This window comes from Oryctolagus cuniculus, chromosome 5 (assembly GCF_964237555.1).
Source record: "Oryctolagus cuniculus chromosome 5, mOryCun1.1, whole genome shotgun sequence".
Taxonomy (NCBI): domain Eukaryota; kingdom Metazoa; phylum Chordata; class Mammalia; order Lagomorpha; family Leporidae; genus Oryctolagus; species Oryctolagus cuniculus.
Window position 1 is genome coordinate 144,934,509 of NC_091436.1, and position 22,523 is coordinate 144,957,031.

General features: G+C 46.0%; 2 protein-coding genes and 1 long non-coding RNA gene across 18 annotated transcripts in view; 1 reads left to right on the forward strand and 2 right to left on the reverse strand.

Moving 5' to 3' along the window:
• NUP153 (nucleoporin 153) overlaps positions 1 to 7,482 on the reverse strand; it is an 83,417-nt gene extending 75,935 nt beyond the window's left edge. Inside the window, exons 1-2 of one of the 2 annotated variants that reach the window (XM_051832572.1) lie at positions 7,464 to 7,482; positions 2,074 to 2,146 (exon numbers count right to left, since the gene is read on the reverse strand). The gene's annotated coding sequence lies outside the window, so the exon portion shown is untranslated. The remainder of the gene's footprint in view (positions 1 to 2,073; positions 2,147 to 7,463) is intronic. The other variant, XM_017350455.2, reaches the window with a different exon arrangement.
• Positions 7,402 to 20,568, forward strand: LOC127487336 (uncharacterized). 4 transcript variants are annotated; one of them, XR_007914106.2, is made up of 5 exons: positions 7,402 to 7,706; positions 12,781 to 12,958; positions 13,847 to 14,005; positions 14,285 to 15,147; positions 20,120 to 20,568. It is a non-coding gene; the product is annotated as an uncharacterized lncRNA (long non-coding RNA). The 4 variants fall into 4 exon arrangements; XR_007914107.2 differs by having other exon boundaries at positions 7,403 to 7,706; positions 12,805 to 12,958; XR_007914109.2 differs by having other exon boundaries at positions 7,403 to 7,706; positions 12,851 to 12,958.
• Positions 19,993 to 22,523, reverse strand: part of KIF13A (kinesin family member 13A) — a 243,192-nt gene continuing 240,661 nt past the window's right edge. For all 12 annotated transcript variants that reach the window (XR_011388751.1, XM_008274127.4, XM_070074313.1 and 9 more), the window contains one exon: positions 19,993 to 21,551. Coding sequence is in view for 11 of the 12 variants with exons in the window: in XM_008274127.4 (XP_008272349.1) it covers positions 21,531 to 21,551 (21 nt within the window). In the remaining variant the exon portion in view is untranslated. The remainder of the gene's footprint in view (positions 21,552 to 22,523) is intronic.

The following is a 22,523-nucleotide window of genomic DNA, read 5'->3' on the forward strand; positions in this document are numbered from 1 at the left end:
AGGGAAGGTCTAAAAATTTATGAAACACACATAGAAAATGCCTAAAAGGCGACATATAAACACATTTGCAAACATGAACACTTACACATCAAGTCAAGACATTGAAGTAGCAAACATTTCCATAAAGAGCAAGTGTAGGAACTCCTATTTCTCATTACTCTACAACGACCAACAACTTAAGGACCTGCAGCTTACACTGTATGTAGACATTTTTCCTCCTCTGTACTATTTGGTACCTTTCATCTTTGCTCCAAAGTGAGCAGAACTGAAAGTACACATTTTTCAGTTATTTTTATTGTCTTATTTTTCCAAAGGAAACCAGACTATTACATGAAATGAAAAATATGGATTTAGTACATCCTTAATCTCTATTATCAGAGGGAGCAGAGTCAATTGGACAGAGAGATTAACCATATGTAATGGTTGGTTATGATGATTTTAAGCCAATACCTAGGACCCACAGCCTAGCTCCCCTTGTTTGAGTCCATTATGAGGAGAGTTGCATATCACAAGCTACCAAAATCATTGATTCTTCAAAATTACAAACCAAACAACAAAAGGTACTCTTCAAAATTCTCCAAAGGAGAGGTAAGATTGTATTATTCTGCAAGCAACAGTAAATGGTATTGCCAAAGAAATCAAAAGCAATGCTACAGACATTGGGAAAATCCCACTAAATCACAGCACCCCAAGCCAGGGAAAACTGTCTCCACACATGACTGTTTCTGTTCCACCATGTGCATCCTTGATGCACAAACAAAACCATCAAAGATCCCAGCTCTCCGTAGAGGCTCAAAACAAGCAACAGATAGCTTCTATCAGCCACAATTAAACCTAAGCCATCCTTCAATGCTTCAGTAACAGTTAAATCCTGCCTTCTTCACTTGCTTGTTTATAAAATCTTATCCCTTCTGTGAGTCAGCAGTTAACGCATACACATTGCCTGTGAGAAGCACCTGCCTTGGACACAGCCCTTTCCACTGAAGTGCAAAGCCCAGTGACTCATGTTAGCCTCATCCTTCCTACACCAGCCTGGTGGCTGTTCTCACACCCACACTGCAGAGTCCCCATGTGGAAGTGAAGTTACTGTGCAATGAGTTCGTCGTCTGCTAGAGCGCTGGGAGTACACTCTTGGGAAGGAAACAGCACTTGCTGTCTCTCCACTGCTGGCCATTATGGATACGCCTAACACCTCATCATATGAGCTTACTCTCTGCAGTTGTACCTCCTCAGACACTGGCCAAGTTTCTTCTCTCAGGGTTTAGGTTTGCTTTACCAACAAAAGGAAATTGACTTTTTCCTCTTCATTTGTTCCATCACTAACATTAAGTCAGAATCCTTTGTAAGTCTTAAGCCGGCGCCGTGGCTCAATAGGCTAATCCTCCACCTTGCGGCGCCGGCACACCGGGTTCTAGTCCCGGTTGGGGCGCCGGATTCTGTCCCGGTTGCCCCTCTTCCAGGCCAGCTCTCTGCTATGGCCAGGGAGTGCAGTGGAGGATGGCCCAGGTGCTTGGGCCCTGCACCCCATGGGAGACCAGGAAAAAGCACCTGGATCCTGGCTCCTGCCATCGGATCAGCGCGGTGCGCCGGCTGCAGCGGCGGCCATTGGAGGGTGATCCAACGGCAAAGGAAGACCTTTCTCTCTCTGTCTCTCTCTCTCACTGTCCACTCTGACTGTCAAAAAAAAAAAAAAAAAAATCCTTTGTAAGTCTTGAAAAACAGAGAAAGAGGTAGAGGGGAAATGCACAATTTTCATAAACATTTTATTACAAACTAAGGAAAAGAAAAGTACTTGTACAGTAGCCAGTTCCACATCAGATCCAAAATAAACAGGTAAGATAATTTGCTTAAATTTCTCCAATGTTTTCCACTGAAAACTTTCTCCTTATGCAAGCAATATGGAAAAGGAAAGGGAAACATTGAAGGAGTTATAGAGGAGAGAAGAGAGGAAGGCTCAGATGAGCAAGCGGGTGGGGAGGGCAAATTTTAAATTCTTGCAAATAGTCACCTCTAGTCATTCCTAAAAAAACACCATCAAAAATTGCCCCAGGTCCATGGCCAGCCTGAACTCACCGTTGATGTATTTCCCCTCCATAAGACAGTCTTTGGGGTCCAGGTTGACTCCTTGTTGACTCAAATTCGAAAGCTGCAGAAGAAACGAAGGCTCAATGGAGTGATACTTTGCAGAAATGGTGTCACAGAAGCCCCAGAGTGTCACTTACTGGCATCATGAATAATGAAGGACTAATAAATTATACATGGGAAAGCAAAGACCCTTGTCACTGTCACTCCCTGTTTTTGTAACGTTTTATATCCGCAGTGCCACATATCTCTCCACATATTGGGTACATATTTGTTGTATCGATGAGTGCATATTCATAAAAGGTTTTGCAAGTTCTTATTTCCCTGAGCTACTTTTGTGCTATGCAAATTTCTTCTTGTATATTTGGGAACAAATACTTTCCAATTAAATTTGTTAATTTACAACACTTTGATACCCCGCCCCCTTTCCTTTTAAAGCCAGTACCTGAGACCTGGAGTAACCGCCCAGTCAGAGGTAAACAGAAAAGCCCCTTTTGTGTGATCAGATCAAGACAGTGCTCTCTCTCTCTCCCTAAGGGATCACACCAAAATAGGATCTGTGAACTAAAGGGCAAAGTATATAAGTACGGGGCTTTTAAGACAGACCTGCAGAATAGCATTCAATGAACATTTGTTCTGGGCAATGTGTTGTGCAGACAGAAAAATGTATGACAGTATAGCCCCTGCCATGTAGTGACAAGTGGAAGCCATCGTGCTGTGAATTTATTTTTAAATATTTCAGTAAATATCTGTGCATATCAATTTCCTCTTGGAAATATGTATTTTATGTTTATAGCCTCCATTTTCTTTCTTTTATATTTATTTATTTTTTTGACAGGCAGAGTGGACAGTGAGAGAGAGAGACAGAGAGAAAGGTCTTCCTTTTGCCGTTGGTTCACCCTCCAATGGCCGCCGCAGCCGGCGCACCACACTGATACAAAGCCAGGAACCAGGCTCTTCTCCTGGTCTCCCATGCGGGTGGAGGGCCCAAGGACATTGAGCCATCCTCCACTGCTCTCCCAGGCCACAGCAGAGAGCTGGACTGGAAGAGGGGCAACCGGGACAGAATCCGGCGCCCCGACCAGGACTAGAACCCTGGGGTGCCGGCGCCACAGGCGGAGGATTAGCCTAGTGAGCTGCGGTGCCGGCCCCAATTTTCTTTCTAAGATTTTATTTTTTGAAAGGCAGATTTACAGAGAGAGAAGGGAAGAGACATAGAGAAAAATCTTCCGTTTGCTGGTTCCCTTCCCAAAGGGCCAAAGCCAGGAACCAGGAACTCCAACTGGCTCTCCCATGTGGATGACAGGGACCCAAGTATCTGGGCCGTGCTCTGCTGCTTTGCCAAGCACATTAGCAGGAAGCTGGATCCAAAGCAGAACAGCTGGGACTCAAACCAGTGCTCTGATGTGTGAAGCCAGTGTAGCAGGTGGTGGAGTAGCCCGCTGCACCACAACACTGGCCCTTACATTCTCCATTTTGATCAGTTTATCAGGCTGAATAGAAGCTTCAGATACACTGTGTTGGTGCCCACTCCCTGGGTCAGTGAGATAGCGCTCAGGACTCCCAGTTCGGAGAAGCTGAACACAAGTGATTCTTCAGCAGGGGGAGCAAGTCCTCTCTTTCTTCTTCCTATTTTTAAAATTTTTGTGGGGAGGGGGAGTCAGGGGAAGAGGCAGAGAGAGAAATTTCCCATCTACTGGTTAACTCATCAAACGCTCACAGCAGCTAGGGTGCAGAAGCCAGGAGCTGGGGACACAGTGCAGGTCTTGTTAGGAAAATGGTGCAGTTTTATCTATGGCGCGATCTACACGTTGATTTACATCCTATGCCCTGGCTCCTGCTGCCATTGCTGGCGGCCAGGTGGCCACATGGCCCAACCACTGGTGTCAAGCTCCACCCCCATCCTAATGGGATTTGCTGCTTCTGCTTCCCTGCCCGCCCTCCGGCAAAGTTTTAAAAGGACCTGTTCCGGAACACGTGGTTCTTGGCTCCTCTCTTCTGCTCTCCTCTCCTCCTCTTGTCTCTCTTCTCTCTGCTCTCTCTCTTCTCTCCTCACTAGCTCCTATCCTCTCTGTCTCTCTTATACTCTCCTTCTCTCCCTTTTTCCCTTTTCGCCCCTTCCCTCCAGCCTGCTGGTTTTCCCCAACAAACCCTTTCTCTTACTCCGGTGTTTGGTGTGTTTTATGACAGCCTAACAGAAATACATAACAGGTCTCCCACGTGGTGGCAGGAGTCCAGTTACTACAGGCATCACCACTGCCTCTCAAGGTCTGCGTTAGCTGGAAGCTGGAGTCAGGAGCCAGAACCATGGATCAATCCAGGCACTCTGATGTGGGGTATTTCAGCCAAAGACCTTCTCCCATTCCATTTTTTTATATAAACCAATTCTTCAGTACGAAACACCAGGTCCTTAAATTGTACACACAATACAAAGACAGGCAGACCTCACTTGTTTGCAAAGGGACAAACTGTGTTCCCAAAAAATCATGCAACAGGATCTCCCCGAGGTGAGGAAGAGGCCAAGGGACAGGCTTTGTCTGGCTGGCACCTGCAATCCAGACGCTTTCTCTTTCTCCCTGTCCTGCTGGGTGCAGGCATCATCCCGCGGCTTCCGCACCACTCCGCAGCTCCAAACCCTTCTAGCAGGGCAGCTGCACCCCTCCAGGTTCTAACCGCACCACCAGGGTTCTGCTTGAGGCGTGAAGCCAAATCTACTCTGCAACTGCACTACAAACTCTCTCTCCAGGGTTCATCCCCCAGGGCAGGGCGCCTGTGTCCCCCAGCACGGCTGTCTCACAAGTTCTCCTTTCTGCCCAGACCACTGTCCTCCAGGGAGGATTGGAGGGAGCCCTGCCCTCTTCAACGCCCCACTCTTCAGCCCTCATTGTTTCCTGTGCATCTGTGCCCTAAGGGTCTTCTATCTTTGGAAGACACAGAAAGGTTATTGCCTTTTCACCTTCACTAATTCTTCCCCTGTGGCAATGGACACAGAAGGGTGTAGCTGCTTGATGGGGAGAAAGAAGAGACTAGCATCCACACCAGCTAACTTGAAACTTCTTCAGGCTTCCCCCACTCCTCCTACTGCCCCCCAAGGCCAGAGCTAAAAGGTGCCAGTTTGGTTAATTTTTGCCTCTCCCCGGTAATCCACAAATCCGGCATCAGGGGCCAGCGTTGTGGCACTTTGGGTGAAGCCACTACTTGTATCGTCAGCACCCCTGATTCCAGGCCTGGCTGCTCCGCCTCCAATGCAGCTCCACGCTAGTGCACCTGGAAAAGCAGTGGAAGACGGCGCAAGTACCTGGGCCCCTACCATCCACATGGGTGACCTGGATTGGAGTTCCTGGCTTCCGGCTTCTGCCTGACCCTGTTCTAGCTGTTGGGGCCATTTGGAGAATGAACCAGCAGATGGAGATTTTCTCTTTTTCTCCCTCTCTCTCTCAATTTTTTTTAACTTTCTAAAAATGTTTTATTTATTTATTTGACATGTAGAGCTATAGACAGAGAGAGGGAGAGACAGAGAGAAAGGTCTTCCATCTGCTGATTCACTACCCAATTGGCAGCAATGGCCTGATCCAAAGCCAGGAGCCAGGAGCTTCTTCAGGGGCCCAAGGACTTGGGCCATCTTCTACTGCTATCCCAGGCCATAGCAGAGAGCTGGATTGGAAGAGGAGCAGCCGGGACTCGAACCGGTGTCCATATGGGATGCCAGCACTGCATGCAGAGACTTAACCCACTATGCGCAGCACCAGTCTCTCTCCCTCCCCCTTTCCTTCTCTCTCTTTCTCTCTCTCTCCCCACCCCCCTCTCTCTGTAACTCTGACTTTCAAATACATTAAATACAAACTTTTAAAAAATCTCTTGTATAGAACCAAAACCTGGTGTGGAGTTCTGCATCCCTCTTTAGAAGGGAAAATAACATGGAGGCCAAGAGAATGGTCATGGTCTTATCCAATCTTTCCATTTTTTTTTAATTCTGTCCTTATCATCCTGTAGTCCCCTGTCTATATCCTAAGAAGAAATCTCGAGACTAGCCACCAAACAAGACCATCCCAAGAGCAGAAATTCAGTGTGTGTCAAACACAAAAATATTTCCCAGGATTGGTGCCATGGCATAGTGGGTAAAGCCACCGCCTGCAGTGCTGGCATTCCATATAGGCACCGGTTAAAATCCCGGCTGCTCCACTTCCAATCCACCTTTCTGCTATGGCCTGGAAAAGCAGTAGAAGCTGACCCAAGTCCTTGGGCCCCTGCTCGCGCATGGGAGACCCTGAAGGAGCTCCTGACTCCTAGCTTCAGATTGGCCCAGCCCTGGCTGCTGCGGCCATTTGGGGAGTGAACCAGCAGATGGAAGACCTCTCTCTGTCGCTTTCTGCCTCTGCCTCTCTGCCTCTGTTTCTCTGTAACTCTGACTTTCAAATAAATAAATAAATCTTTAAAAAACCTAGTTATTTAAAAAAATATATTTCCCAGTGCTGCTCGCTGCTTATGGATGAATCATCCACACAACCCAATTTTTTCAAGATTTGGGGCTCCTTCCAGAGGGAAGGATTAAAGCATTTAAGGTATATTCCCCAAGAAGATAATTTAAAAAGTAAAAACAATTTAGATTGTTTGCCTTGATTTAAATTCTGATTGGGACCGGTGCTGTGGCATAGCACGTAAAGCCACCGCCTGCAGTGCTGGCATTCCATATGGGTGCAGGTTCGAGTCCCCGCTGCTCCACTTCCAATTCAGCTCTCCACTATGGCCTGGGAAAGCAGTGGAACATGACCCAAGTCCTTGGGCCCCTGCATCCATGTGGGAGACCCTGAAGAAGCTCCTGGCTCCTGTCTTTGGATCAGGGCAGCTTCAGCCATTGTGGCCATTTGGGGAGTGAACCAGCAGATGGTAGACCTCTCTTTCTCTCTCTCTCTCTCTCTCTCTCTCTGCCTCTCTGCTTCTTACATTTTCTGGCTCATTGCCCAAATTCTTGCAACAGCTGGAGCTAGGCCAGGCCAAAACTGGGAGCCAGGAACTCATTCTGGATCTTCCAAGTGGGTGGCAGGGACTTCCCTACCTTGAGCCATCAGCTGTACCTCCCTCAGTGCATATTAGCAGGAAACTGGAACTAGGAGCCGAGGTAGGATTCAAACCCAGGTATTCCACTATGGAATGCGGGCATCCCAAGCAGCATCTTAATCAACCATGCAGAGGTTCACCCCTGTTTAAGGGATTCTGGCTGAGCAAAACATGCTAAGCTGGCAACATCATTGGCCTACTTTATTCTACAGTGAGGTCAGGAGTGTTGAGGTAAATTGGATTCTTAAAGGATTGCCTCCTAGATAGTAATGGAAGCCACACTAACTGAAAATCATTCACGAGTAATGATAGGGAGCACTCACCCCCGGGATGGTAGTTGGTGTTTATAAAAGTCAGCTATGTGCATTGACTTGACTCAACAGAAAGTCATGTCCTATTGTGACATCAGAATACTACATGTTCAACAACACAGCAAAGGGCATAAAAACCTCAGTGCGAAAAGCAAGCTGAGCAGGGGCAGAGAAATTGACTGAAGTCAAAACAGGTGCCATGAATGACTTCCTGTTTTTTTGGAACTAGTGATCTCACTCCAGGTTTAAGTTAAGGTGAAATACATCTTTTCCTTTCTTTTTTCTTTTAGATTTACTTATTTTAAAGTCATGTTACAGAGAGGGATATATATATATAGAGAGAGAGAGAGAGAGAGAGAGCGAGCTACCATCCACTGGTTCTTTCCTCCAAATGACCAGACCTGAAGCCAGGATCCTGAAGCTTTTGCTGGGTTTCCCACATGGTTACAGGAACCCAAGGACTTGGGCCATCCTCCGCTGCTCTCCCGGGCACATTAGCAGGGGGCTGGATAGGAAATGGAGCAGCCGGGACTCGAACCGACACTCATATGGAATGCTGGCACTGCAGGTGGCGGCTTTTACCAGCTACACCACAGGTAGCTATTTCTACTGCAGACCCAAGACCTTGTTCTCTGTATTGGTTTACTCAGCTGGAAATTGTTTTATCCCGCTTTTTATTAGTTCATCCATTTAATCTGAATATAGACCTACCATATGATCCAGTCATCCCACTCCCAGGAATTTACCCAAACCAAAAGAAATCAGCATATGAAAGAGTCATCTGTACCCGCATGTTCATTGCGGCACAATTCACACTAGCTAAGATATAGGGCAACCCAGATGTCCATCAACTGTTGACTGGATAAAGCAACTATGGCATATATACATTATGGAGTTGTAAAAAAATGAAATCCTGTTCTTTTTTTAAAAAAGATTTATTTATTTATTTGAAAGTCAGAGTTACACAGAGAGAGAAGGAGAGGCAGAGAGAGAGAGAGAGAGAGGTCTTCCATCTGCTGGTTCACTCCCCAGTTGGCCGCAATGGCCGGAGTTATGCCGATCCGAAGCCAGGAGTCAGGAGCCAGGAGCTTTCTCCAGGTCTTCCTATGCAGGTGCAGAGGCCCAGGGACTTGGGTCATCTTCTACTGCTTTCCCAGGCCATAACAGAGAGTTGGATTGGAAGTGGAGCAGCCGGGTCTCAAGCCAGCGTCCATATGGGATGCTGGCACAGCAGGCAGCAGCTTTACCTGCTACACCACAGCGCCGGCCCTGAAATCCTGTCTTTTGCAACAAAATGGACACAACTGGAAACTGTTATACTTAGTGAAATAAGCCAGTCCCCTAAAGACAGATATCATATGTTTTTCTTGATCTGAGGTAATTAGTAGAGTACCTGAAATGTAATGTATAGGAGTGAAATATACATCATAAGATTCAATGATTGTTTATAGCCCTTGTCTCTTCTGTGTTTTTCTTTTTTTCTTCATACTATTTGTTGAAATCTTTTATTTAATGTAGGGTTAACTGTATGATCATTAAGTAAACTGAAGATAGATCTTGGTAAAAATTGAGAGTGGGAATGGGAGAGGGAGGAGGAGGAAGGGTTGGAGCATGGGCAGGAGGGAGGGTAGGGGGGGAAGCATCACCATGTTCTTAAATCTGTGTATATGGAATATATGAAACTTCTATAATTTAAATAAAAATTTAAGATATGTTTTATTGAGTTATTACATTTTATATAGAAAATATAATAAAATATTATATAAAATATTTTATATACTAAAATGCCCAGAAAGCTTTGGCTATGAGCTCAAAATCACAACTTGGTGACTTAATGGCAGAAAGGACCTCTCCCAACTCAAATCCCAGTGTGTTTTGTACTACCTAGGTATTGTTTTATTTGGTTTTCATTAAATGATGTTTTTAAAACATTATATTCTCAGGACCTGCGCTGTGGCACAGCAGGTGAGGCCGCCTCCTGCAATGCCGCTATCCCATTTGGGTGCTGATTCCAGTCCCGGCTGCTCCACTTCTGATCCAGCTCCTTGCTAACGGCCTGGGAAAGGCAGCAGAAGGTGGCCCAAGTGCTTGGGAACCTGCCCCTGACATGGGAGACTAGATGAGCTCCTATCTACTGGTTGGCCCAACAGGCCATTGCAGCCATCTGGGGGGGTGAAACAGTGGATGAAGATCTCTCTCTCTTTCTACCCAAAGCTGTCTCTTCATTACTGTCTGTAGCTCTTTCAAAAAAAAAAATAATTAAAAAAAAAAAAAAAAAAAAGGAGCCAGCGCCGCGGCTCACTAGGCTAATCCTCCGCCTTGCGGCGCCGGCACACTGGGTTCTACCAGTCCCAGTCGGGGCACCGGATTCTGTCCCGGTTGCCCCTCTTCCAGGCCAGCTCTCTGCTGTGGCCAGGGAGTGCAGTGGAGGACGGCCCAAGTGCTTGGGCCCTGCACCCCATGGGAGACCAGGAGAAGCACCTGGCTCCTGCCATCGGATCAGTGCGGTGCGCCGGCCGCGGCGGCCATTGGAGGTGAACCAACGGCAAAGGAAGACCTTTCTCTCTCTCTCTGTCCACTCTGCCTGTCCAAAAAAAAAAAAAAAAAAAAAAAGGATGGACAGCACCAGTATGACAGAGAAGTGGCAAGGACAAAGCAGAGCTGACGGGTATTGGAATTTTCTAATATGGCAGGCTTGACACTAGAGTTCCTATGATCTGTGACCTCCTCAAAGCTCTGAATGTTCAAGATTTATGCTGTGAAAGCAAACTTTAATGTATCTCCATGAGAACCTCATGCTTTGATCCACATGCTGAAGGTCGCATAAAATTCAAAGCCCTCTGGTATTCCACAGTGCTTCCAATTATTTGCACTTGGCTTTCAAGGGTTCCTAGGGTTCGAGGTGGAAGTGAAGGATAGAACGAGTTGTCAAGGGCTCCTGTTCAATACGGCAGATTAATCACACACTTGCACTCCTCCTAACCCAAACACATCATATGTGGTGGTACGTGGATTAAAAGACATGCAATCACCGGGGAGAAGGAAAGGAAAGGCTGACCACAGAGGACAAAAGATTTTTCTCCCAGCTGTGCGAGAGGGAAAGCAATTAGAAAAGAGCGAAAGGACAACCTGAGGAGCAGGAGAGAACATTGGGACAACACGTGAGCACTACAAGGAGGCTCCCAGTATTGAGGAAAGCTGGAGGGTGGCCCCAGGACGGGAGCAGGGAGCGGGGGCAGAGCCTGGGGACACACCTGTGGATTCCCAGTTGTCACCTACCTTGGGCAGCTGGGAAGGGGACTCTCCTGCAGCTCAGGAGGAGTTCAGAGGTTTATTCTGCAGAGAAGGGAAACTCTGAGGCCTGGTTCTCATTTGGCGCAGTGAGTGAGCGCACGGAAATCAGTGAACACCTTGGAACTGAATATGGGGGAACTCAGCCCTCCTCCCCACCCCCCACCACTATTTTATGTTCAGAATGTCACTGCTTCCTGCACCTGCTTCTCCCTACGTTCATGTCACCAGCAGAGTCTTTGAGAAAAAATACCTGGGGGGGGGGGGTGTGGAATGGTGTCTACTACTACCTACTTGTATTGTGATTGTGGATTTACTTAGATTTGTTTTTACATTTGTATTTGGCTCATTCTGCTCTTCCTCTTTTTCTCTGTTCTGCTTTCCCCCCTCCATTCTTGTCTTCTGATAGATGGTTCTGTTATCTGGATTTCTCATCCCTCATATTCATTTAGAATCTAATGCATTATATTTCCTCTTTTAAATTGTTTAGTAACTAATTTTAAATTTAAACATGGAGCCAGTGTCGTGGTGTAGTGGGTAAAGCCACTGCCTGCAATGCAGGCATCCCATATGGACGCCAGTTCATGTCCTGGTTGCTCCACTCCCAATCCAGGTCCCTGCTAATGGCCTGGGAGAAGCAGCAGAAGATGGTCCATGTGTTTGGGCCCCTGCCCCCTCATAGGAGACCTGGATGAAGCTCCTGGCTTCAACGTGGCTAAGCCCTGGTCATTGAAGCCACTTGGGGAGTTAACCAGAAGATGGAAGCTCTCTCTCTCTTTCAAATAAATAAATCTTTTAAAAAATATAAACAGGCCGGCGCCGCGGCTCAATAGGCTAATCCTCCACCTAGCAGCGCTGGCACACTGGGTTCTAGTCCCGGTTGGGGCGCCGGATTCTGTCCCGGTTGCCCCTCTTCCAGGCCAGCTCTCTGCTGTGGCCAGGGAGTGCAGTGGAGGATGGCCCAAGTGCTTGGGCCCTGCACCCCATGGGAGACCAGGAGAAGCACCTGGCTCCTGCCATCGGATCAGCGCGGTGTGCCGGCTGCAGCGCAAAGGCCGCGGCGGCCATTGGAAGGTGAACCAATGGCAAAAGGAAGACCTTTCTCTCTGTCTCTCTCTCTCACCACCCACTCTGCCTGTCAAAAAAAAAAAAAATATATATATATAAACATTAATTGCTTCAAATTGATATCTCTAGCCTCCTCCAAAATGATACAAGCCCTCCAGTACGCCTTCGTCACGTCCCCTCTTTCTGTTGGCCTTATCTTAGTTTTATTTCACTTTTAAATTCCCACAGAAGTTTTATTTTGTGGATGCTTGTTTCAACTTACCCATGTATTGACCAAGTACTCTTTCTTGATGCTCACTGCTTCCTTCTGAATTTAATTTCCTTCTTCCTGAAATATTTCCTTATATAGTTCTTTAGTGGAATCATCTACATAGGTGGTGGTAAGTTCTTTTTTCAAAATTAGTGAGTGAGTGTGTGTGTGTGTGTGTGTGGTGTTTAATCAAATGGCTCTTAGTAGTCCTGCTTCCATGAGGGACTGAGACTAAGGGAGACGGGAAGACAGCCAGCTGGTGTCAGGAGGGGTCATCCCCACAACATGCCACTTAGACACAGAACTAAGCATGCAAGCAGAGTCGCTACTACGGTTGGAAAGTGGCATCATGGGAAAGGAGAACAGATGGAGGAGTTAGGGTGTCATTAAAAAGATACAGGTTCCCCACCCACCCACCCAAACTGGACAGAACTTGGTCTGCTTCAACTCAAGGGAACTCAGAAGGTCAAAAGTGGTTTGGAAAGGCCAGAACCATCAGGGACGGAGGGAGGGGAGATGGCCAAGGGGTGGAGGGGGCTGAAGGGATTGTCCCAGCCCTACTGTGATCTTCTAGCCCCACTGGTCTGGCAGGAAGGCAGGGGAGCCTCTAACACCAAAGGGCAGGCCTGGGGCTGCCAGGTGCTCCAGGCAGGGTGCTGCGGGGGCTCAAAGCTTTCCCTCCTGGGAGCTCACCCACAGGATCCCCTGGGCCTTCCCCAGGGTGCTGCTCTTGATCTCACTCAGGCACAGTGTTCTACACCTGTCACGGAACTTCTTGTAATACCATCAGGGGCAGCCCCAAGGCCATAGCTGCAGAAGTGACGGCATTTGGCAAGGAAGAGCCAGGAAGACGAGAGTTGCTGCAGCTGCTGCTGGGATCTGACTGAGCCTCTACGTGGTCAGTTCTTCCAGCCTTTGCCTGAATCGTTATTTGCCTTCATCCTTGAATTGTTAAACAATGAGAAACTGCAGGTTTCCATTGTCTTCTGAGTCCCACTGGTGTGTTTGAGAAGCCTGCTGTTAATCTAATTGTCATTAATTTGTAGCTAACATCTGTTCTTTCTGAATGTTATTTATCTTTGGTGTCCTGAAATTTCATGTAATATGTCTATGCCTAATTATTTTTTAAAGATTTATTTATTTGAAATGGAGAGAGACGGGGCAGAGGGGTTGGGGAAGGCAGGGAGAGGATGAATCTTCCATCCACTGGTTCACTACCCAAATGTGTACAAGAGCCGGAGTCTGAGCCAGGATGAATCCAGAAATCAAGAACTCAATCCTGGTCTCCGACATGGGTGGCAGGGGCCCGAGTACTTGCGCCATCTTCTGCTACTTTCCCAGGCACATTAGCAAGAAGCTGAATTACAAGCAGAGCAGCTGGGACTCGAATTGAGAAACTCCAACATGAGATGCTGGCATTGCAAACAGTGTCTCAATCTGCTGTACCACACGTACTGGCCCCCTAGATATTGATTTGAAATAATATCAATAATTAATCCAGAATGCTCATGTTTCCCATGGTTTTCATAATATATCATTTAGCATTAACCAAAATTGACAACCCCCTTAATTTCTTATGTAGTGCTACAAATACTGTCTAAAAGCTGGCCTCAGTGGGCTTCATCTTTCTGTCTCAACTCATTAAAACAACTTCTAAGCAGAGACAGCAGTCCTTTCACTTTACTTACATCAAGTAAGTGAGTGTTAAAGAAATCTTTACTTCTAGGATAGAGAGACATATAGGGAACACTTCCATTCTGGTTTACTCCCCTATTTCCCGTAACAGCTGGGCCTGGGCCAGGGCTGAAGTCAGGAGCTGGGGACTCAGTCCAGGTCTCCGAGGTGGATAGCAGGAACCTAATTACCGAAGCCATCATCACTGCCTCCCAGGGTCTGCACTGGTGGGAAGCTGGAGTCAGGAGTCAGAGCTGAGAATCAACCCCAGGTAGTCTGACACGGGATGTAGGCATCTTAACCACTAGCATAAATGCTCACCTAAGAGACATTTTTAAATTTAGAATCATTCATTTGGGGTGGGATTTCAGAATGTTTCTGCACCAAAATAATCGTTTAATTCCATGTTCATGACTTTTTTGAAGTCCACTCATATATATATATGTACATATAATTATGAACACATGCACACACACATATATGATTAAAATTCATAGTCATGCATGTTTAGAATTCCTCAGTGTTCACCTACATTCCATTTCTGTTGCAGGATCCCGTCCTGGACATCACGTTACAATGGCTACATGAAATGTAGAGACTTTCAGGCACCTGTTGGCTGTGATAGTATCTCAGACGTTTCCTGTTTTGTCGTCTTTGACAGTTGTGGGAGTATTTTTTTTTAAATATTTGCTTATTTTATTTGAAAGTCACAGTTACAGAGAGGTAGACACACACACACACACACACAGCGAGGGTGGGGTGAGGGAAGAGATCTTCTGTCCACTGATTTAGTCCCCAGATGGCCACAAAGGTCAGCACTGGGTCAGGCTGAAGCCAGGAACCAGGAGCTTCTTCTGGGTCTCCCATGTGGGTGACAGGGCCTCAACCACTTGGGCCACCTGTGCATCAGTAGAGAGCTGGGTGGGAAGTGGAGTAGCCAGGACTTGAACTGGGACTCATAGGATGCCAGCTTTGCAGGCAGAAGCTTAACCCACTGAATCACAGTGTCAACCCCTGGCTTTGATTTTGACCCTGCTCTTTATGAAGCTATGAATTAAAAAACTGGATTCCTATATTTGCCGAGGGGTTCCAGTTAGCTTAGCTCTGCCCCATGGCTTCAGAGCTTCTAACCAGTCACGGTGGCTTAGAAATGTGCCTACAGACCCTGTGACAGCCGGCTTTTCAAAGGGAACAGCCTAACTCCCCTTGCCTTTCATGGACGATTGACCTTCACACCTCACTTCTATTGAACAGAATCTGATGGGAGTGACCACGTGTGACTTCCAAGACTGGGCTATAGAGAGACACGTGGCTACTGTTTGCACTTTTGGACAAACACACTGGAAAAGACAGCACCATGCTGTGAGAACACCAGAGGCCTGCCTGGCGAGCAGGCACCAGCACACCAGCTGTGTAAGTGAACCACCCTCATGGAGAATCCATCTGGCCCCCACAAAGCCTTCAGCTGACTACAGCTCTGGCTGACCTCTGCCTGCAACCTCCTGAGAGATCAGAGACTAAGCCTGAATTCAACTCCTCCAAACTCATCTTCTCTTCCCAAAACTCGAATGTCAACACTTGCCTGTTTCTTGGTACAACAGTCATGGTTCTATTAATCAGCCTGTCAACGCCTTCATATCCAGGGACCCTCAAGGACTCAAGCCTTGAGAAACCCACTGAAAGTTCCAAGTTGGCCAGCTCGGTTCAGATTACAAAATATGAGGCACTGAAGCATGTTCTTCAGCTCATCTTAGAGGAGTGCAGAGAGCCAGGCACCCAGTGAGTCTCCCAAAGGGAAAAACAACTGTTGCCTCCTAGGGTGTGGTTAGCAGGAAGCTGGAGGCAGGAATCAAATCCAGGTATTACGAGAGGGAATGTGGTGTCTTCACAGCCAGGTTAAATGCCTGCTTCTGGGATATGTTCTTTTGCTGTTGTTGCTATTTTAACTTGGGAGGTGGGCCCAACAGTGCAGAAGAGCAGGTGTGCTGGTGTTACTATAGGAAGTTCAAGGCTGAATACAGAAAGTTTTCTGTATGATTGTGTGCCAGCAGCAAACCTTTCTCTTTTTAGTTGTTGGTCCAGGAAAAAAGCAAACAAGAAGTCTTATTCAATTACAGCTTTTTCCAAGACATTTTCTACCCCCTGCTCAAAAAAAAAAACAAAAACAAAAACAAAAACAAAACTTTTATTTAAGGTATACAGACTTGATGCAATTCATAAATACAACTTTAGGAACATAGTGATTTCCCCCACCATACCTGCCTGCATCGCCATCCTTCTTCCTCTGCCCTCTCGTATTCCTTTTTTTTTTTTTTTACCAAGATCTATTTTTTTTTTTTTTGACAGGCAGAGTGGATAGTGAGAGAGAGAGAGACAGAGAAAGGTCTTCCTTTTGCCATTGGTTCACCCTCCAATGGCCACCACGGCTGGCGCGCTGTGCTGGCGCACCGCGCTGATCCGAAGCCAGGAGCCAGGTGCTTCTCCTGGTCTCCCATGGGGTGCAGGGCCCAAGCACTTGGGCCATCCTCCACTGCACTCCCGGGCCACAGCAGAGAGCTGGCCTGGAAGAGGGGCAACCGGGATAGAATCCGGCGCCCCGACTGGGGACTAGAACCCGGTGTGCCGGCGCTGCTAGGTGGAGGATTAGCCTATTGAGCCGCGGCGCCGGCACCAAGATCTATTTTCAGTTAACTTTATACACATAAGATTAACTCTACGTTAAGTAAAGATTTCAACAAATATTATGAAAAAAAAAAAATACTGTTCTTCCACAGTTGAGGCAAGGGCTGTTCAAAATCAATACATCTCAAAATGTCAATTTCACTTCTATAGAATAACTTTTAGGTGCTCTATTAGTTTTCACAAGTCAGGGAGAACATATGGTATTTGTTCCCCTCCCCCCCTTTTAAAAGATTTATTCACTTATTTGAAAGGCAGAGAGAGAAAGAGGTCTTCCATCCACTGGTTCATTCCCCAAATGGCTGCAATGGCCAGCGCTGGGCTGATCTGAAGCCAGGAGCTTCTTCCAGGTCTCCAACACAGGTATAGGGGCCCAAGAACTTGGGCCATCTTCTACTGCTTTCTCAGGCCATAGCAGAGAGCTGGGTTGGCAGTAGAGCAGCCGGGACTTGAACTGGTGGCTTCACTGGCTATGCCACAGCGCCAGTCCCGGTATTTGTCCTTTGGGGACTGGCTTATTTTACTAAGTGTGATGTTTTCCAGTTTCATCCATTTGTTGCAAACAGGATTTCACTTTTTAATCACTGTGTAGTATTTTATGGTATAAATATCCCATAATTTCTTTATCCAGTCTTTAGCTGATGGGCATTTGTATTGATTCCATGTCTTAGCTATTGCAAATTGAGCTGCAATGAACAAGGGGTACTCATAATTCTTTCATATGCGATTTCATTTCCCTTGGGTAAATTCCCAGGAGAGGGATGACTGGGTCATATGGTAGGTCTATATTCAGATTTCTGAGGTATCTCCATACTGTCTGCCACAGTGGCTGAACCAGTTTACATTCTCACCAACAATGGATTAGGGTACCTTTTCCTCCACATCCTCGCCAGCATTTGTTGTTTGTTGATTTCTGTTTGAAAGCCATTCTTACTGGGGTGGAGTGAAACCTCATTGTGGTTTTGATTTGCATTTCCCTGAGAGCTAGTGATCTTGAGCATTTTTTCATGTGTCTGTTGGCCATTTGGATTTTCTCTTTTGAAAAATGTTAAGTCCTTTGCCCATTTCTTAACTGGGTTTTTGTTGTTGTTGAGTTTCTTGATCTCTTTATATTTTCTTGTTATTAATCCTTTATCAGTTGCATAGTTTGCCTCTTCACTTTGCTGAGTGTTTCTTTAGCCATGCAGAAGCTTCTCAATTTAATGTAATCCCATTTGTTAATTTTAGCTTTGATTGTCTGTGCCTCTGGAGTGTTTTCCAAGAATTCTTTGCCTATGCCAATGTCTTTCAGGGTTTCCCCAATGTTCTCTAACAGTTTAATGGGATCGGGTCATAGACTTAGGTCTTTGATCCATTTTGAGTGGATTTTTGTACACACTATAAGGTAGGGGTCTTGCTTCACATTTCTGCATGTGGAGATCCAGTTTTCCCAGCACCACTTGTTGAAGAGACAGTCCTTGCTCCAGGGATTGATTTTAGCTCCTATATCAAAGACAAGTTGGTTGTAGAAGTTTGGATTGATGTCTGTTGTTTCTGTTCTGTTCCATTGGTCTATCCATCTGTTTCTGTATCAGTACCAGGCTGTTTTGATGCCGACTGCCCTGTAGTATGTCCTGAAATCAGGTATTGTGATACCTCCGGTTTTGTTTTTGTTGTATAAGATTGCTTCAGCTATTTGGAGTTCAATATTTGTTCATTATACAAACAGAAACTTCACTTTTAAGTTAAGCTTAATCATGTTATTATTAGTTGCTTTTTCCTCCCAACATTCTTGTAAAGCTTGAGTATTGTAATTTTAAAATTATCTATTGGATGGACTGCTAACATTTGGTAGAAGATAGTATTTTGCCCTTACCTAATGCTTAAAGGTATATTTTGTAGCTATTTGTTGGTGCCATAGAAACACATGGCTATATTTTTGTTATGAGAAAAAGACTATATCCAAATGACTATAAACAAGTGTGATGACACGGGAAATACTGTACTTTGGAAATTAACTGTTAAACTCAAGCCTACATCTATCCACCCAATAAATTATGTCCTAAAGCCAGTTTGTTCTCTCAGTCATATGACAATGTCAGCACTCAGTACAGGAAATGATGATTTTTTTTCTGCACTGTATTTTTTTAGTTGTAATTATTCCTTTAAAAATCAAATAGCTTTTTTGCCTCTTCATACTTTAAAATTCAAAATACGTTTTGGGATGACTCAATGCTACCCGCCTCCTTCCTGCCCACCCCCCTCCACAAGTTGACTCAAGGCACTCTTCTGTTTAGAATTAGACCTCATTCTTAATAAGTTCAGAAAGGCTGAGATTTTCCTGAAAAGACTCTGTAGTAACATTGTTTTTTTTTTATTTAAAAAATGTTTTTTTTATTTTTTGCCAGGCAGAGTTAGGCAGTAAGAGAGAGCCAGAGACAAAGGTTTCCCTTCCGTTGGTTCACTCCCCTAATAGCCGCTACAGCCAGCGCTGCTCCAATCCAAAGTCAGGAGCTGGGTATTTTCTCCTGGTCTCCCATGCGGGTGCAGGGACCCAAGCACTTGGGCCATCCTTCACTGCCCTCCCGGGCCACAGCAGAGAGCTGGGCTGGAAGAGGAGCAAGCGGGACTAGTACCCGGTGCCCCAACCGGGACTAGAACCCAGGGTGCCGGCAGCGCAGGCAGAGGATTAGCCTAGTGAGCCATGGCACTGGCCATATTGTTTTTAGATAAGCTGGAATTGTGGTGTAGCAGTTTAAACTGTTGCCTTCGGGGCCGGCATCCCATCTGGGCGCTGGTTTGTGTCCTGGCTGCTCCACTTCTGACTCAGCTTCCTGCTAAGGGCCTGGGAAAAGCAGCAGAAGATGGCCCAAGAGTTTGGGCCTCTGCCACCCATGTGGGAGACCCAGATGAAGCTCCTGTCTTCAGTCTGGCCCAGTCCTGGCCATTATGGTTGTTTGGGGGAATGAACCAGTGGATGGTAGCTCTCTCTCTATATATATGTATCTCTCCCTCTCTGTAACATGACTTTAAAATAAATAAATCTTTAAAAAAAACTTTCACAGTGAGCTACCTTTCCCCACTCTTCCACAGGTGGTAGGTCACTGGTACTTACCATAAAGAGTCACTTAATCACCGAGAACACATCGCACCTGCTCCAGCACACAAGCCCGCCCCACCCCTGCCGCCACGGCATGCTGGCCAGTTAGGAGCTTGTGATACTCAGTTGCGAGCCTTCTGTTCTGTGCAGGTCGTCACTCCTCCAGAGGCCCCCCGACACATCACCAGGTGCAACACAGAGGGGACAGATAAAGCGTGGGCTAAATCCTGGCTGTGCCACTGTTCTGTTCGGGCACTAACCTCTCTGCCTGTTTTCCATCTGTCACATGCTTAATAACAACAGTACCTATGACACCTGGTGCTGTGCGAATTAAATGACATAAGAAACAGCAAATGTTTGGGACAGTAACTAGTACACAGTAAACCCTCAGTAAAGGTTAGCTGACATTACCTTTTGACATGATGGGACATGCACACTTGCAAGCATGGTAAATGAGACCTGGAACTAATGGCAGGGTTATTAAAGACAAACAGTGGATGTTTTAAAATCTGAATTAGACATTCTGTATTCTAAACACACACACACACACTCAAACAAATCAGTACCAATTAAATACAATAACGTTGAAAGGGATATAAATTACAGTTTTTCTTTTTTTTTTAACAGACAATAGTAAAATACTACAGTCAGCTCACTATATACAAAATCCATGAACAGCAGCTTTTCATTAAAGTCTCCAATACCTTACTCATTTACCAATGCTAAGAACTTGAAGAAAAAAGGTACAGCAAGCTGTACGTATTCTTTCATCCTGGTGCTCACAACACATTTAGAGCTACACATCCAGACCAACTGGACAGGCATCTACCGAGTAGGTACAGAAAGGACTTCCGTAAAAATGTCCACACGCATAATCCTTCAGCGTCTGCATCTGTGAGTCAGCAGGATCATCTGTATTCAAGCATCTCCTGCAAACACTGTGAAGCATGAGCCAGTGGGTTTTATAGCTCAGTCCGTCTCTTTAGCATTTTCCAGAGCCAAGCAAAATAACAACAGCAAAACCACGCCACAACAAACCTACCAATCCAAAACGAAACCACAAAAAACAACACCCCAAATCAGGAGCCCCTCTCCGAGCCCCTCCCCATTACTGTGTGTTCTTACAGTAATACTGCTGTCTGTGCTGCCCTGCCCACTGGGCCGGACTGGGTGTAGGAAAGGCTGGAGTGGGAGCCCTCGCACCGCCAGCGGTTATTATGCAGTGTCCAGAAGGCAGGTGATGGGCCCGGTGGAAGACCAGAGGATACGAGCTGTGAGATTTCTCAGTGCGCTTAGGAAACTGAAGACAGAGAACAGCAGCACGTGGCTTGGTGGCCAAGGGAAAAGTGGCACCAAACTTGCAGTCAAACACATATGTTCACAGAAGACCAGAGTGGACAGCGGAAATGCTCAGTCCTATGTAAGTTCTTTGGTTATAAAGAACAGCATCTGTAATCGTTTCTGCAAGGAGGGATTTGCAACCTCAGTCTTAGGCAATAAAATATTTTTCATCTACTCGTATATAAGAGATGCCCAAGAGGCTTTGTAACAAAGACCAGTACCTAATGATTTTCTACAAATCACCTTTATCTGCATTTTAGTGTGCAGCCTTGTCTGTTTCCAGACACACTATAGATACACATTTCATATACATAATATATATTATTTATAAAAACAATCAATTAGAGTATGACTCCAGATTCTACAGTAAGAATGGATTAAAACTGTACAAGAATACAGTTTCTTGGAATCTGTAGAGGTTTCTACACAGTAGGGGTGTGTAGTAAGTGCAAACACAAATACTGTCAGTTCATCCAGGACTTTCAGTCTCTTGCTTTCTGGAAAACAAAGTGCTGCTTCTCCCATTTGGGAGGTCGACAGGGGCGGCCCAGGAGGTGCACAGCTTCTTGGCCGGTGCTGGTTTGAGGTCAGGCTGGGCCGCAGCATGTTTGAAAGATGGGGCGGGTGCTTTCCCAAGGCGACCAGGTGAACAAAGACACCAAGCTGTGGCCTGTGGAGGAGGCTGTGTGTGCACCTTTCACCGTGCAGTCGTGTCTCCCTGGAACGCAGAGGCTGGTGAGTCCAAGGTTCTTGTTCCCACCTCCCCACCCCATCCACAGGGCCCACCCGTGAAAGGGGCAAGGAGTTCTTCCCAAAGGGACCCACAGGATTGGGTTTATCATGGAACCCAGTTCTGGAATCCACAGAACACCAGGGAAAAACTGAGCCTCCAGGTGGAGTTTCCAGGAAAAGTCATGACAGCGACACTCAGTGGGTTTGAAAAAAAAAAAAAAGCCATTTCTTGAGTCACACTCTAAATCACTTCAGTGTTAGAACAAAAGTCAAACTTTAGTCTGAATTATTAAACAACTCATTAAAAACAACATAACAAAAATACCAAAGTAATTTTTAAAAAGGAAAAATCGCCATAATCTTACCATCCTGATATAACAAACATTTTCATAAATTCTACTTTTAAATCAAGATCTTTGGCAGGGACTCAGCATTCTGGAAACTTCTGAGAGCTAAACTGCTCCTGTTTGTTAGCTTCTAAATCCAGACAATGAAACAAGAGAGGGCCGCAGCCCTTCTCTCTTCTCTGGGCCCTGTTTCTCTTTTACACCTTACTGCTCATTGCTTTACCACTGGGGGTTTGTGAAAACCTTATTTCCTCTGCGCCATCCTATTTGAGGCAAAATCTTATGGAGGACAGCGGCGACTCCTAGGGACTGGAAGTTTTAAGAGGCAGCTTCTCAGGCAGCTCCCAGTGGGTCTGTTGCACATTTAGGTTTGGAAAAGTAAACTGAATTCTTAGGGTGAAGAAGTAAGAGGCTTTGACATTGGCTTTCTCTAAGAATCACTGAAAATCTGATGCAGGGCCAACCATGCAGATTGTATTTCAGGATCAGGGGGAAGGAAGTTGAAGACTTTTCAGCAAATACGTGTTTTGCTTACAAGAATAAATGCAAGCAAAGAGTGACTTCTTCTAATGGGAACGTCTTTTCCTAGTCAGAGATCATGGTGTTTGGCA